The sequence below is a fragment of the Amblyomma maculatum genome, chromosome 1, assembly GCF_055883805.1.
Source record: "Amblyomma maculatum isolate TAMU_Amacu chromosome 1, ASM5588380v1, whole genome shotgun sequence".
NCBI lineage: Eukaryota > Metazoa > Arthropoda > Arachnida > Ixodida > Ixodidae > Amblyomma > Amblyomma maculatum.
Genome location: NC_139344.1, coordinates 96769509 through 96785305, shown reverse-complemented (window position 1 = coordinate 96785305; position 15797 = coordinate 96769509). Strand labels below are relative to the sequence as shown.

At 45.0% G+C, this 15797-nt stretch overlaps 1 protein-coding gene across 1 annotated transcript in view; it reads left to right on the top strand.

Moving 5' to 3' along the window:
- LOC146203254 (E3 ubiquitin-protein ligase MARCHF6) overlaps positions 1 to 15797 on the top strand; it is a 139566-nt gene that overhangs the window by 83684 nt on the left and 40085 nt on the right. The window contains exons 15-16 of the mRNA XM_084588618.1: positions 3210 to 3396; positions 7521 to 7875. Coding sequence (XP_084444744.1) covers positions 3210 to 3396; positions 7521 to 7875 — 542 coding nt within the window. The remainder of the gene's footprint in view (positions 1 to 3209; positions 3397 to 7520; positions 7876 to 15797) is intronic.

Here is a 15797-nt window from a genome sequence, read left to right as displayed (position 1 = left end):
CTACTCTTGCAAAGGTCGCCTTAGTTTTTTTTTCTTCTTTAATTTTTCTTATGCTACTCTTGCGTGCATTGTTGAAATTTTTGTGTCCGTTTTGTGCAACGAGGTGAGGCTGTATTTTGGTTCTATTGTTTTGGCTGTGTGTGTGTATAGATAGGTGTCTTTCTTTAAACCCTTTTTAGTTTGTTTATCTGTTTTATCAGTAAAACTAGCCTGGCACTTGTGTATTCTGGAATGGTCTAATAAAACAAAAGTGTCTTGACTTAGCAGTTCTAATATTAATATGGTACTAGTAAGAGACACCTTAGTGCGTGTTTTGGTGATTGAGGGAAGGGGGGGGGGGACGTGTTTGAGCAGCTTACATATTACTCGTGCACTTGTTTTTCAGAGGGGTTTAAGTTACACGCTTATGTTTTATTTCCTAATTTGGGAACAGCAGATCATTTTGTTATTTTTCAGATTATGGGAAGGGAACATGTTAGCAACAATGTTGCAAGTGATGCACAGGTAGATTACTCATTCAGTGCATGCTGGTTGCAATCAGTTCAGTGTATTGCCAGGTGTGAGTTTTAGAGTACAGCTCTTAAGCGACTGTTTGTGGATTGATCATCTGCATTAATGTAACCAGCAAAGTGAACGAGTGCAACATATGAAAGAGAGCAAACTCAAAGTGCACCACAAGGTTAGTGGCTGCAATAGTAAGGAGAAGGGGATGGCGGGAGGAAGGGCTCCGCGGCTGCAACTTGCGGCGCCAGAGTAGCTTGTGCTGTCACCTGCTCACTCGTGACACTATTGGCAACACTGCATTTCATGAGTGGAAGAGCGGAGGCATGTCTTCGGCGGTTGCTGTGAAACACGAGCTGAGCTTGAAATTTTGCATGATTAAGCATCATAATCATTGGCCAATTTTTCTGGCATGTTAATTTGGCAAAAGGTTGAGCACATGGATCTCTTCAACTTGTGGGGAATCAGGACAAGTTTCGTATTTTTTTTAATCTATTGTGAAGTGATCATTAGTAAATACCAATTCTTGCGTGTTTTAGCTACTATGCTGTATGCAAGGGATTTGGTTTACTAAGATAAAATGTTAGCTTATTGCCAAATGCTGTGTAAGGGCATGTATAGCAGTGCTGGTTTATAAGCAGATCAATTAAGGGGAAAATGAGGGTGCTCGTTATAATACATGAAGGAAAGAAGCCAACAGTCGGCGAGGCCGAGGAAAGCGTTGGGGATGGTACTTTTATGTCTTTTTTTAAATGTTTACTTGGATATTCACAGAAATTATTAATGTAATCTGATTAGGGGAAAGATAACTAAACACAAAGTAGAAGAAAAAACGTGCCGATGGTGGGAACCGAACCCACGACCTCCGAATATCGCGTCCGGTGCTCTTCCAACTGAGCTACATCGGCCGCTGTCCCCCCTGCTACTTTCTTGGGTATTTATGTTGTCTGTATACGAACCTTGAGAGTGTTCACCAGCGCCACCCTCAAACATAGCGGCAGACGTAGAACGTCCTTTGTGAACACTCTCAAGGTTCGTATACAGACAACATAAATACCCAAGAAAGTAGCAGGGGGGACAGCGGCCGATGTAGCTCAGTTGGAAGAGCACTGGATGCGATATTCGGAGGTCGTGGGTTCGGTTCCCACCATCTGCACGTTTTTTCTTCTACTTTGTGTTTAATTATCTTTCCCCTAATCAGATTACATTAATAATTTCTGTGAATATCCAAGTAAACATTTAAAAAAAGACATAAAAGTACCATCCCCAACGCTTTCCTCGGCCTCGCCGACCGTTGGCTTCTTTCCTTCAGTGCTGGTTTATGTTATGTTATGAGTTGTCTGAGAGGTAAACCGTCACCCAGAAAGGTTAACCTTGTAGTAGGACATCTTTATGCATGTACATATACAAGATTGCAAAATATCAAGGTTCAATAGCGAACTGTGATTAATGAGCCTACAATTGTGCAGAAAATATACAGTGGTTTACTAGAGCTCACTTCAGCTAGAAGCTTGAATGGAATTGTTATAAAGATAGGCATTGCCTTTGACCTTAAAATAGTTTGGCATGTTTGTTTTGGTTCTTTTGATCTTACGTTATGTGTTAGGTATTGTGGGTTGTTCACCATTTGGTTTTGTTTGCTCAGTTGGCAACTATGTCTCGTGTATATTTGTAGTCCTGTGTCTTCAGTAAAGGAGTTCACTTCATCGGTTTCAGCATCGCCTACCACTTCGCCCCACATCACGCCGTGTTTCTGTGAGTGCAGTAACACCTGGATTGATGCCAACAAGAAATAAATAAAGTGTGGTTAATTAATAAAACAAGCTACGGGGCATGTTTGCAAACATTATTTTGGCGCTGCGATATGCGGTGGGGGTGTAAGGCTCAACTTCGCTCTCTTTTGGTTACAAGTTCTATATTCTGATGGAATTGGTATACTATTGTTCTTCTTGCTGTTGTCCTGCTGGTGGAAATCATCATTGATATGCAGTTTGCGAGAAACTATAGAAATTCTGTGCCGAGAGTCTTTATTTGCTTAAATACTATTTCACAGTTGTTTTTCTCGTGATATTGCAAGTTTGGGCAGAAAGAAAAAATGAACTTAATTGAATAGCTTGTTCCTTTTAAATCCAAAAGCTTTCAAATCAAGGGCAAGCTTTTATTAGCGGTTGGTCCACTGGTATGTATTTTGATTCAACAGTTTAAACATTTTGGCATTATTGAGAATCTTGTTGCAGCCTAATTGCTCAATCTAAAACACCCTGCACCGTATAGTTAAATCCTTTTAAGCAGTTCTCCAGCTTTGTCGAGTTTTTTTCTTTGGACTTTGCTGCTTTCTTATTTTAATTCTTATCACCCTCTACTAGCCCATTTTTGTGATGGAACAGGTGATCAAGAAGGATCTTGCACAGAAGATACTAGAGTGAGCTATATTTAAACCCTGCTTTGCTAACTCTCACTAGTCTGCTTACGAAGCACTTCAGAACATTTTTCTCAGCTGTCATACTTTGCCTCTGTCAAAATCATGTTGCAGTATATATACGTATGTGCAGTATTCTTGAAATGTTTTGGTAATATGTATGTAATAAATATTCCACTGCCGTTGTAATGTCCCAGTGAGTACCGTCACTGAAATTTTTTCTAACAATAACACTTCAAAATCTGCGGAACATTGCTGTTACTATAATCCGCTGCTTGTTTACCTGCAGTGAAAGCCCATCACAAGAGATTTCGTTGGAGCTGATCCTGCTGCAGGTAGTGTTACCTACGCTCCTGGAACAGGGCCACATGAAACAGTGGCTCAAGGCTCTGGTACGTGCCTGGTGCCTGGCCGTGGCCTGTCTGCTTGATCTGCGCTCCTACTTGCTGGGGGATGCACCTGACAACCAGCAGCAGGTAACAACATTTAGCAGTGCAACGGCCTAGAGTTCAAAACAGCACCTTCCAATGGATAGTCTGTTTGAGGTTTAATACTTGAAGACCCTCTGACAGGTTTGCACAAGTATGGTTGTGTGTTTTTAAGATTTCTACAAACTTGACTTGCAGTGATGAGATTTTTGCTTGCAAATCTAATGCATATGGTAAAAATTGGCTCTAAATCAAACTCTTTAAGGTATGAAAAGTGAATCTTGCATAAAATGTTTTTTTCTTCTTGGGAATGAAAACAAGCATTCCTTTTATTACTGAAGTGTCCACTGTGTGAACATGTTGAAATGGGCATGGCTTAAAACTGGATGTCTGCTCTTGCTTCAGAAGCAAGTGCTGCTGCCACCAGTTTGAATTGTATTAGTTGCGTATAAGCTCCCACCTTTTTTGAATCAAATGCATCTAAGTATCTCTTTTTCATGTGCTTTAATATAAAGTTTAAGTTTTTATGCCACAAGTTTTGTTATCGGCACTTTAGCACTGCAGTGGAATCTCGTCAATGTGACCTTTGTCAATTTGGAAGTTAGGATAATTCAAACTGCGAGCTCTCATGCATATCGATGGCTTTGGACAGTTGTTAATTCGGACAATTGCAGGTTTGGAGCAGTTAATTAGGATGGGGGTCCACATTGAGGTACGACTCGCGAAGTGAATGATCATCTGAATGGATCTCCTCAACACTGAATTACATGGAAGAATGGTGCCCGTGCACTTCGGGGATGCACGTTAGTGCAGGCGCAGCATTGATCAGAAGTTCTCCATTATCAAAATATAGCCCAACAGCATAGTTCGTTTTCCTTCCCGCGCCATCCTGCCGCTGCCATTGGCCGTGTGCATGTCAGACATTGCACAGTGCATCACTGGCCTTCTAGCTTTATTTTGGGATGATGTCACACCACTCTAACACCTACACATATTTCCCTAGCTTGCTTTATTCTAGCTCTTCATTCATTGTTTGGGTACACTGAATTGCTTGTGTGTTGGTCACACTCTGTTCACAATACATGTGGTAAATCATCCTCAAAATGCAACAGCCAGAGGCTATCACAATTTTGGAGCAGTTCAACATTTCCTATGGTGTGTGCAAAGCGGAGCACTTGACAAAACCGTGAAAAATTGTCATTGTCGCTTGGTTTTAATAATTTCGTATGTCTACAGCCATAGCCCAGGCTTTCATTAGGTAAAATTATCATGATGCAAATACTTTTTTGGCAGTTTTTTAGGGCCATTTGATTAATTGAACATTTTTTTTCTGCTGTCTTGAAGGCCAAATCAATGAGATTTTACTGTACATTTACTGATATGTCGGTGAATGCCATTTCAGCTCAAATGATTGAATAAGAAAGACTGGTCAACTGTTGTCATATGGTTGTTGCCTTGGCATTTTGGCACTGCAATCATTTAATGCAGACAGAAGTGAATGTGGCCCATCCACATAGTGAATCTTCCAGAATAGGAGCCCAGGTTCATTGCTTTGCAAATATTTTGCTCATAACATCAATACGTTAAGCGAAAAAAAAAAAAAAAAAAATAGTTCGGCTTTTTAATCTACTACAAGTGAATTTGCTGGAAATTTAATGAAAGACTGAGAACTGCTAAACATATTGTGTTGGCAGAGGTGCTCCCCTGGCAGCCATAAATCATCAAGGCAGTGAAAAGAGGCAATCGCAAAACACAGTAATGATTGATATGACTGCTGTTTGCTCTAAGGGGAATTCATGAGGGTGCTTTCAAAAAGGTGCTGCATAGCACTTTTCAAAGAAAATACAAATATAAAGCCCATGAAGTGGCCCTGAGTGGTAGCAGGACAGTCCTGCAATTTCTCACAACGGCCAGTCATTAACACTTTCCTGTCCACGGGAAAAGTAGGGGTTTTTGAGTGGTATCAAAAAAAAATTTTTTCTTTGCAAGAACTTGCTTGGTACAGGAGTGTATGGTAGCAAATTGTAGAGGAGAAAATTTTCTTCACAGTGGTATTCGTCGCAATTAGCATTTTTATTGCATAGGTGATGAAAAAACAATTAACAAAAAAAATTTACAGGTAAAATACAAAACACATTATAAAAACAGCAAAAAATTTTCGCACAAAAAAAACAAAACAAAAAAAAAATTGAGATATTGATTTTTTAGAACAGGGATCGAGGTAACAATGCTGCAAATTTCAGCTTTCTAAGTACAGTATAACTCAAGTTAGAAAAGAAAACGTTACACCATATGACTATTGTGCCACCGCGCGAAACAGTTCCTTGTCGTGAAACAGAGGTTTGCTGCACATGTCTCTCAGAAAACATTTGTTTTTTGTTCCATCTTTCTTTCTTCATAGCACAATTTGCAGTTCTTGTACTTCTCCTTTTTTTGGGGCTTGTTCTGCAGCCCCTGAGGTTGATCATGAGGTGGAAACAGAGGGCGAACATCGAGGAATCCAGGTTGTCTCTTACCAAATCCAAGCAGTTGCTCGGCTGTTTTTTTTTTTATCTCTTCTGGTGTGACAGCTTGCTAAGTTCCGTCCTTTTCGCCATAGGAAGGTTTTTCCAAAATATGCATCCACGCATATTTGTTCGTGTGTACGCGTATCTCCTTGATGATCTTCGTGGTGGAGTAGCACCGTGTGGTGCTGCGGTGCGCAATGCTGAAGTCGACCCCTGGCTGCCTCTTAGGAGAAAACAGGACTCTGTGCTCTGCCATCAGCAAGTAGTCCCGCCCGAATAACATTGATACCCTGCAGATAACAGTTGTGACCTTAAGAACACTCTGATTTTTACCGATCAGCGCGCAGCAAAAGCAGAATTTTTCGAAAGAAAAAACGAAGCCTACCGTGGCATGGTCATTGACGTTCCTGGTCGGTTTGACGCAGTTTCGCTGTCGGTGCTGAAGTCTGAAGAGCTGAATCCGTCTTCCGAGTCATTACTGTTGCTGTTAGCATCCACAGATGAGCACTCAGATGAACGCGACGTCAACGCCATTTTGCAAGCAAAGAGCGCCGGTTACGTCACTTGGAAATTATAAGAACGGCTGAGACGCGGCGAAAAAAATAAAACCGAAAGCAAAATTGAAAAAAGGGTTGTTCTATTACCCACTGGATGCCGCCACTTGTCAAGGAACGCTTCGAAAGCGGGAAAATTCGAATCGTGAAACCATCGATAACGGGTTATCGATTGGAATAGATGCGGACAGTAAAGTGTTAAGCCCGAGTAATGGAACGCCGCTCCAGGTGCCACACTTGCATTAGTATACTTAGAACTTGTGGCATGATTCTGCTGTGCTTTAGGTGTCAGTCGCTTTGACACTGCTTCATTTCTATGATGAGGCCAAAGGCAGAGCACGGGCTAGCTATGCGGAGAGTAGCAATTTAGGCTTGTTGGTAGCTTGTGATGAGGTGAGCAAGCTCGAAAGGCACAAGGATGACAGTAGAGAAGCGGATCAAACGAGCGCTTGTGTCATCCACTTCTCTACTGCAGTTCTTATGCCTTCATGCTTTCTAACCTTATGGTGCATCTGTGATCTGTTGTTAAAAGGTGCTGGACCTAGTAGAGAAAAATTGCATAGGATGAATGCGGTTGCTGTGAAACGTCATGAAAGTGCATATTTTCATATGGATGCACCGACTTCACCTGGCACTACCATGTGGTTGCCTGAAGTTGTGGCAGCAGGTGGAAGCAGCCGTCTTTCCAAAAAGCCATGAGAAGGATGATGCACTCTCCTGGAGTTTGGGCATGCATAGCTTTGGTGTTGCATGACATGGGACGAAACTGAGCTTTCTGACAACTTTTGATGCAAGATCAAAAGTGCAGTAGTGCTGCAAACGCTGCTATGCTCATAACACAGACTTACCGAGATAGCAGGTTGTCTGCTGTCTTGGCCTTGGGCCAAATGTGTCAGTAACATTATGAAGGCCTTGGCAAACCACAATGTTGCTAGCTCAGTTGTTTTACATTCTTTAGAGCTATTACAGTGATTTGATTTGACTGGACCAGACTTTATAGAATGTTGCTTCTGCCTAGGTCTATGAGACACATGCATTCTTTGTATTTTCTACTTCAAATCACTTCCCGCTGCTTCCATGACACTTATGAAGTGAATCTCACATTTTGTAGGATGTTGCTGTAGGACCCGACCAAGAAGATGAAGATGGGTCGCAGCTAGTGGGCCCCCTGATTGAAGGAGATGATGAAGTGGATGATGAAGAGGATGATGATGAGGAGGAGGATGAAGAGGAGGAGGAGGAAGAAGAAGAAGAAGAAGAAGAAGAAGAAGAAGAAGATGAGGAGGAGGCAGGACCTGCCCCGGTGGTGCTTGGGGCAGCACACCAGGCTCTCCTTCAAGGGGCTGGCCCTTCTGGCTTCCAGGCATACCAGCGACCGCGTTGGTTTCCACTCCGTTTGGCTGCACTGCTGTGTTGCATTGCATTCAGCCTAACAGCGCTCAGCTTCGCCATGCTTACCATTCCAGGTAGGTGCACCTTTTTGTAACTTTATTTTGTTCATGGTTGTCTTTGATTTGTTGCCTCTCATTTTTTTTTCTTTAAATGTCTTCATTCAGAGTTTATGAAATTCATTAATACAGTAAAAGCTCGTTAATTCGAACTTCACGGGACCGGGAAAAAAGTTCGAATTATCGAATAGCCTCGAAAAAACTGACCAAAACCATTTGTATTACGGTAAATGTACCGTATTTAGTCGCGTAACGAACTCTCTCGCATAATGAACCCACTCAGCCCCGTTCGTGCCTACGAATATGAAAAAAAATAAAAATAAATAAATGCGTCAGTCGTTAGCGCGTTCCTCTGTTTCGCGCTGTCACGGTCCACAACACATTTCTTGGCAGTGCGCCAAGATGCTGCGCAGCTATAAAAGCGGGTTTATCTTTTGACTTTAGCTCCGGCAGGGGGGAGGAAAGGGAGCTTGGCAAAGTGCCAGCGCTTGTACTGAAAACGTACTGGAAACGAACGTACTGAAAAGGAGTAGGTTCGCTCATGCTGGGGTGGGCGGCGCCTCTACTGCCACTCCAATCATCGGAACCAACGGGAACGGTGCTAAAAGCCGGCGTCATGATCGCGGCTGACTTGGGTGCTGTGCTTCCGTTGGCGACTGATGGGTGGAAGGATAGATGGCTGTCGGGGAAAAAAAAAAAAAAAAAAAAAAGTTTAACCCATAGCGCCCGTTTGAAATCATAGCCTTTTGTGGGCATTGGCTGCAACCGCGCCGACAGTACTCATCCCTATTTCCAAATTAACAGGGTTGGAATTAACGAGTATTTAGTTGCGAGCTACGGAGGTTGCGCAGGAGAGAGCAGGCAGCCCCCGCCGCGCGGCCATGCACTGACCTTGCCGCGGCCGCTGTTCCCTCCCTCCAACGCTGCCGGCCTGGCGCCACGCCAGTCATGGTGCCGTTTAAGTTTTACCCACTCTTCCATAGTTTTACCTGGTTACATCTTCTGTCCCCGTTGTGGACGTGCGCAGCCTCTAATTATGCCTACCGATCGCGGAGATGTTTCTTTACTTTCTTTCTTTTTTTTTTTTTTTCTTGCTGTGTGATGTGCGCCAAGCCGCCTAGACACGGCAGCGCGTAGTTCGAATTATCCGTAGCGGAACTGACTCGCGTTCGAATTAACGGGCTTTTTTTATACACAGATCTCTATGGAGCTTGGCCGTACCAAGTAGTGTAGTTCGAATTATCCGAAAATTCGAATTAACGAGCTTTCACTGTAATTGCGAATTTTGTAAGATTGGGATAAACAATGTGTGCATATGTTACTGACTTTATGAAAGCATACATCAAGCTGGAACTGCAACAACTTCTCTAAATGATCATTGAGCCAAGCTTAGCCCTTTATACATCACATGCTGCATGCCTGTGTCACTGCATACAGATAATGAAATTTAACTCAAAAGTTATATAGAAACTTAGTGACATCACTTTCAACCTGTTTTTTCCGCTGGTTTTGTAGAAGAAGGGTTAAATATTTCCACCAATAATCTCTTAAAAATGCCTTCATTGTTGTATGTATCCACACTGCAGTCTTTTCAGCTTATAAGAAAGCTCACTTTACTATTGAAGATTGCTGCAGATATTTTGGTGATCGTTTGCCAAGCAGGTCATACCTTGATATTGCGCCAGTTTCGGAGACTGTTCGAATTAAGCAGTGCTAGTCTAGGGGGTCTGCATAAATGAGCTTCCGACACCATAGACAGAGCTGCATTTGCATTGAGACATACTTCTATCCAAGTTTCCAGATTAATAGGGGTGTTACTATTAACATGCACTTGATGACGTGCAAAAGCATAGAAAGGTTCAAAAGGAGGCTGAAGGATTTAACTTAGTGTACCATGGCAAACTGCTTTCTGTGCACTGGAAAAATCAGTGAAGCAGTTTCTTCTTTAATAACCAGACTATGTTTCTAGTGATAGACAACAAAACTAAGGTGTGAGACTCATTTGTCTCGTGCTGTTGAGTGAACAGCACAAAGAATGGACAGAAATAAGGATTCAGCAACAAGTAAACACAGGGTCCATGTGGGTTTTTGAAAACCGTGAAAACCCTTAAATATTGTTACATGAAGAATCTATTTACAGTATATTTACAAGACGGCTGCGACCACGGAAAAATAGTCCCACTTCGTCGTCATCTCCTTGCCTCTTCCGCGAGACAAGGGAAGGAAACACTTCCGAACTACACATCGACAGAAATACTCATGGGACTGGGAATACATAATACACTATAGGAGCTCAAGGAGGCTCACCTCACAATGCAAAAAGAACGGCTTAAGCACACTAAGGCAGGCAGAGCCATACTGGAGCACCTAGGTATAGGCGTAAAACTTCCACCCGAGGACATGAAAACACAGCTACCCAAACTCCTTCGTGAGCAACTGACGATCAAACCACTACCAAAGAATATGCACCCTTCTTACCACAAAGGAAGGAGGAAAGCTAGGACAATAGCTCTACATAAAAAATACGCAACGAGCGAAGGAGCGTTCTATGTTAACGCGGCAGAATACGCAGCATGAGGAGCGTTCGCACTGGCGGTGGTGGACGTGCTTGGGCGGCTGCAGGCATCAGGGTTGGTAGTGACAAAATCTTTGGAAACCGCGGAAGAGGCAGCTGTGGCACTAGCCATAGCTAGCACCGATGCGGATACAATCTTCTCTGATTTTAAATTTGCTGTCCGTAGCTTTGCGGGGGGCAGAATCTCAACTGCAGCACAGAAAATACTGAAACTGACCAGGCAACCATACAGAGAAATTGAGGTGATATGGGTGCCGGCTCACTCAGGGAATCCGGGAAATGAGGCGGCCCACAACATGGCTCGAGGTTTCGTCAACCGAGTCGGTGGGTCCTTCGTATCCATGGGTTACTCCAAAGAGGGGCTGGCATCTTTTCACAATATCACAAGTCATTACAGATTGGAATGGCACAAATTTCCACCACCTGACAAAACATTGGATAAGGCACAGGAGACTCCAGACGAGATCCTTTTTTAGCCTTTACCTATTAGCAAAAATGTATCCGGATGACTTTAACCCCGCATGCAGGTTCTGTGGCGAAACAGCCACGTATGATCATATACTGTGGCAATGTAAAGAAGAACCTCCACCGGAAGATCTAGTACAAATTCCTTCTCTTGAGCGATGGTAGGCCGTTCTGGTCGGCTCGGACCCAGGCATTCAAGCCTTGGCCACCGAGTGGGCCACTAAGGTCGCCGCCAGCCATGGACTGGAGGCCATCTAGAGCGGACCGTCGGCATCTGCATTTTGACGAATAAATGTTTTCCAATCCAATCGTTGTCGCCTTCGCGTAACATGACCACCGGCGATGTGAGCGCCGTCCCGGCACTAAACTGGCAAAGAAGGCATGAGTTCCTATGGCTTCAGGCTGGAAACATGGACAATGTCAGTAGTAAGCCGAGAGGAGGAGGACGCGGGCACAAGAGGGGCAATTTCATACATCACATCGGTGACTTGGTGCACCACACGATAAGGGCCACTGTAGGGGGACAAAAGTTTCTCCGAGAGCCCAATATGGCATGCAGGAGACTAAAAAGAACCAAGGACCCAAGGATACGTGGTGATGTCGCCTATCGTAAGCAGACTTCTGTGAAGTATGAGAGGCGAAGAGCCAACTACGGGCCACTTGGCGCGCCTTGAACAATGGTTTCACGTGCGTAGGTAGTTATGGGGCGGCCAGCAGGCGGGATCAGCGTGTCCAGAGGTAAAGCAGGGTTCCTGCCAAAGAGCAGGAAGAAGGGTGAATAACCCGTTGTGTTGTGCTTAGAAGAATTGTAGGCTAACGTCACATATGGCAGCGCGAGGTCCCAGTTGTGGTGACCAGGTGATACTACATACATAGACATGTTCGTTAGTGTGTGGTTTAAGTGCTCAGTTAGACCGTTGGTTTGGGGATGGTACGCAGTTGCGAGCTTATGCTTTGTAGAACACGAACGTAGGATGTCTTCAATAACTCGGGACAAAAAGTAGCGACCACAGTCAGTGATTGAGAAGGAGCGCCGTGATGCAGAATGACGCTGTGTAGAAGAAAGCGACATTTGTAGCGCAGCTCTTGGGTAAAGTTTATGTGATGGCATAGCGTGTCGCATACAGTCAAACCTGGATATATCGAACCCGGTTATATCGAATTTTGGTTATATCGAACTCACGGAATATCCCCTTGAAAATTCCATGTAAAAGTATAGGAAAGCCGCGTCATATATCGAGCTCAATTTCACCGGTCGTTCGATATATCGAACTCCGCACCACGCACTTGAAAGTGTGACTTTCCCAAAGATGATTGCATCACCCTCGGCCGTTTACCACATGACGTTTTCAAGCCACGCGCGGAAGTAATGAGAGGGGACAGTTCGGCTAGGGCAGCGCCGCGCCCATTCCTTAAAGGCGCGCGCATTTGCGGTTATCGTTTCCCACGCGCCAGCACGTGACTTTTGCAGGCCATGTGCGTGGATGAATCAGAACAGGTGGGAACGAGAGAGGAAAAACGCGACAGAGCGAAGCGCAAGGGTGTGCCCATTCTTTTGCCAAGCTATCTCTCTCCTTCCTCTTTCCCGGCTTTCGTTCACAGTAGCACGCGCTACGTATGCACCAAGCTAGCTCAGCCCATTTTCAGACAGTACATCGGACGCTTTCTCCAGCGTGTGTTGCGAACCCTCTGCACGCGGCGGCTGACGTGGCTATGGCGCCTGCGGAAGTTAAAAAGCGGCAGATCCTTTTTTTTTTCTCTCTTTTTTTGCGAAAGTCGTCTATTTTTATCGTTGTGCTGTACGCGCGGCGTAAAGATATGGCGTTACGAAGCGGCATTTTATTTATTTATTTATTTATTTATTTTTTTTTTTTTTTGCGGGAGTCGTTTATTCTTGCATGTATGAATCAACGAAAGCATGCGGTCAGCTGCGATCATGACACCGGCTTTTAGCATTTTTCGCTTCAAACATATTTGCAGCTACTGTATCACGCTTTCCAATGATTTTGTGTACGCCCGTCCCAAGTGCGGCGTGATAAATTGAACCAGGCTTGTGCAATCAAGCCATCACGGGCAGTCTGCCAAGTTTGCTGCCCGCAGCCGCAGGAGCTATCAAAAGATAAACACGCCGCAACGTTAGCACGCTGCCAAGAAATGAGCTGCGGATGAGACGACCGAAACGGAGTGCTACATGCAAGCGATAACGCTGGCGATTTCTGCCGCGGAGACACAGGAACCTTGTTTTGAGCTGCCGTGTTGGCTCGAACAGCAGAGGGGGACGCAGTTCCAACAAGTTGGAAATTTTTTGCTCTATCGCTGGCGTTCGTCGCTGAGGCGATCTCAGCGTTAAGGCCAGCTCGCTCACATGCAAGCGATTAAGCGATTAAGCGATTTAATCGCTTGCATGTGAGCGAGCTGGCCTTAACACTTTTTTTTTTTTCTCCAAATTCTAGAGTGCAAAAGTGGAGGGTGGGTTCATTACGCGAGTGAGTCGATTACGCGACAAATACGGTATCGTTTTTTCGCATCGTAAGTGCCGTCCCAAGCCGATTTCCGTAAATCGAATTATCGATATATCGAACTATTTGGTGATCCCCTTCGAGTTCGATATATCCGGGTTTGACTGTAATCGGTTGCCACTGCGATCCATATGTGATCTGACCGTGATGTCAGGAACGGGTCAAGAAGGTCGAGCCCAACATGATAAAATGGTTCCAGGGGCACGTCAATAGGTTGGAGAAGGCCAGCAGGTGGCCTCGATGGTTTTTCCCTACGCTGACACATGTCACAGGCTGTGATGTAGCGCCGGATGCTACAGTACAGTCCAGGCCAAAAAAGCGACGCCGTACCCGGTCATAAGTGCGAGACACCAAGGTGGTCTGCTGTGGGCTGGTCATGGAGCTCTTCAATAATAGAGCAGTAGAGCTTTTTGAGAATCACCAACAGGAGGGGAGAACCATCATTATGAAAGTTACGGCGGTAGAGGATACCATCCTGTACAACAAAAAGAGAGAAGAATCTGTTCTTCCAGATGCCTGGCCTTCAATGATGGCTCTTAAAGAGGGGTCGTTGCACTGCTCGCCTGCTATGTTGGCGAGATTGGAAAGGGCAAAGACACAGGGAATCACCTCTGCGTCGCCGATATCAGGGGCCTGTGCAGGATAGCGAGACAAACAATTGGCATCTTGATGAAGGCGCCCTGACTTGTACACCACGTTGTTGGAGTATTCTTGAAGGCACAGGGCCCAGCGACCAAGATGGCCGGAGGGATCTTTCAGGGATGACAACCAATAAAGCGCGTGATGGTCAGTTACAACTGAGAAAGAACGGCCGAATAAGTACGGGCAGAATTTAGTGACAGCCCATACAAGAACTTGCGCTCAGTAATCGAATAATTGCGTTCGGCTTTGGAGAGAAGGTGGCTAGCATATGCGGTGACGCGGTTTTCGCCAAGGTGGCATTGGGCCAGCACTTCACCGATCCCATATCCGCAGGTATCTGTTCAAACTTCAGTGGAAGCTGAGGGATCGAAATGAGCTAAGATGGGTGGAGACATCAGTAAGATTATGAGCACGCACCTTGCTGGTCAGGGCCCCACGTTAAAGTGGCATTGGTCTTAAGTAGGTCGATGAGGGGACGAGCGATACGGGCAAAATTTTTGATAAAGTGGCAAAAGTAAGAAGAGAGGCCTACAAAGCTGCACACATTTTTAGAAGACAAGGGATGCGGAAAGTCTTCAACGGCTTGAATTTTAGCCTGATCAGGCCATACTCCAGAGGCGTCGACCATGTGTCCAAGAATGGCGAGTTAGCATCGACCAAACTGGCATTTTGATGAATTGAGCCGGAGGCCGGCTGTACGGAACACATTGAAAATACTGGTGAAGCATTCAAGGTGCGAAGAAAAGGTCGGCGAGAAAACGACGTCGTCGTCGAGGTAGCACAGGCAGGTTGTCCATTCAAATCCGCAAAGAAGGGAGTCCATCATTCGTTCAAAAGTCGCCGGAGCATTGCAGAGACCAAATGGCATGACTTTAAAGTGGTACAAGCCGTCTGGTGTGACAAAGGCTGCTTTTTCATGGTCTTGCTCATCAACAGCGATCTGCCAATACTCGGACCGTAAATCGATGGAGGAAAAGTATTTAGCTCCGTGGAGACAATCTAGGGCATCATCGATTCTAGGAAGAGGGCACACGTCTTTTTTAGTGATGCTGTTGAGATGGCGATAATCAGCGCAGAAAGCATCAGCTGCCATCTTTCTTTTTAACCAGAACGACTGGGAACGCCCACAGGCTTGTCGAGGGTTCAATGATATCTTGAGTTAGCATCTTGCCAGCCTCCTTTTGGACTATCTGGCGTTCAGCACCGGATACGCTATAAGGATGGCGATGAATAGGAGCTGCGTCGCCGATGTGTATGCCATGCTGCACAAGCGCGGTTCGAGTCAGTGGGTGCTGATCAAAATCAAAAATGTCTCTGAAAGATGCCAGCAGACGGCAGAGTGTGTGAGCTTGTTGAGAAAGATCCGTAGTGATAATCTTGGCATAGTCTTGGAGACTGGAAACTTCAGATAAAGAGCAGTCAGAGGAGGACGGTAAACTGGTGGTCACGACAGAGAGATCACATTCATTTATAGGACACAGAGCGGCGAGTATGATGGCCTGCGGGAGGGGCTGGATTTGAGATGCAAAGTTCAGAACACGGAGGCATGTTTGGTTCGCGGTTGTAGTGACAAGGTATGAGCAAGGGTAATGCTTCGTACGAAGGATGCATCAAGGGTTGGGGTAACGATACAGTGTCCATAGGGAATAGGGGGCACAGAGCAGAATATGATGTAAGTTGTGGCTTCAGGTGGCAGGCGCACAAAGTCGACGCTATAAAGGCGGTGCACAATAGGAGAA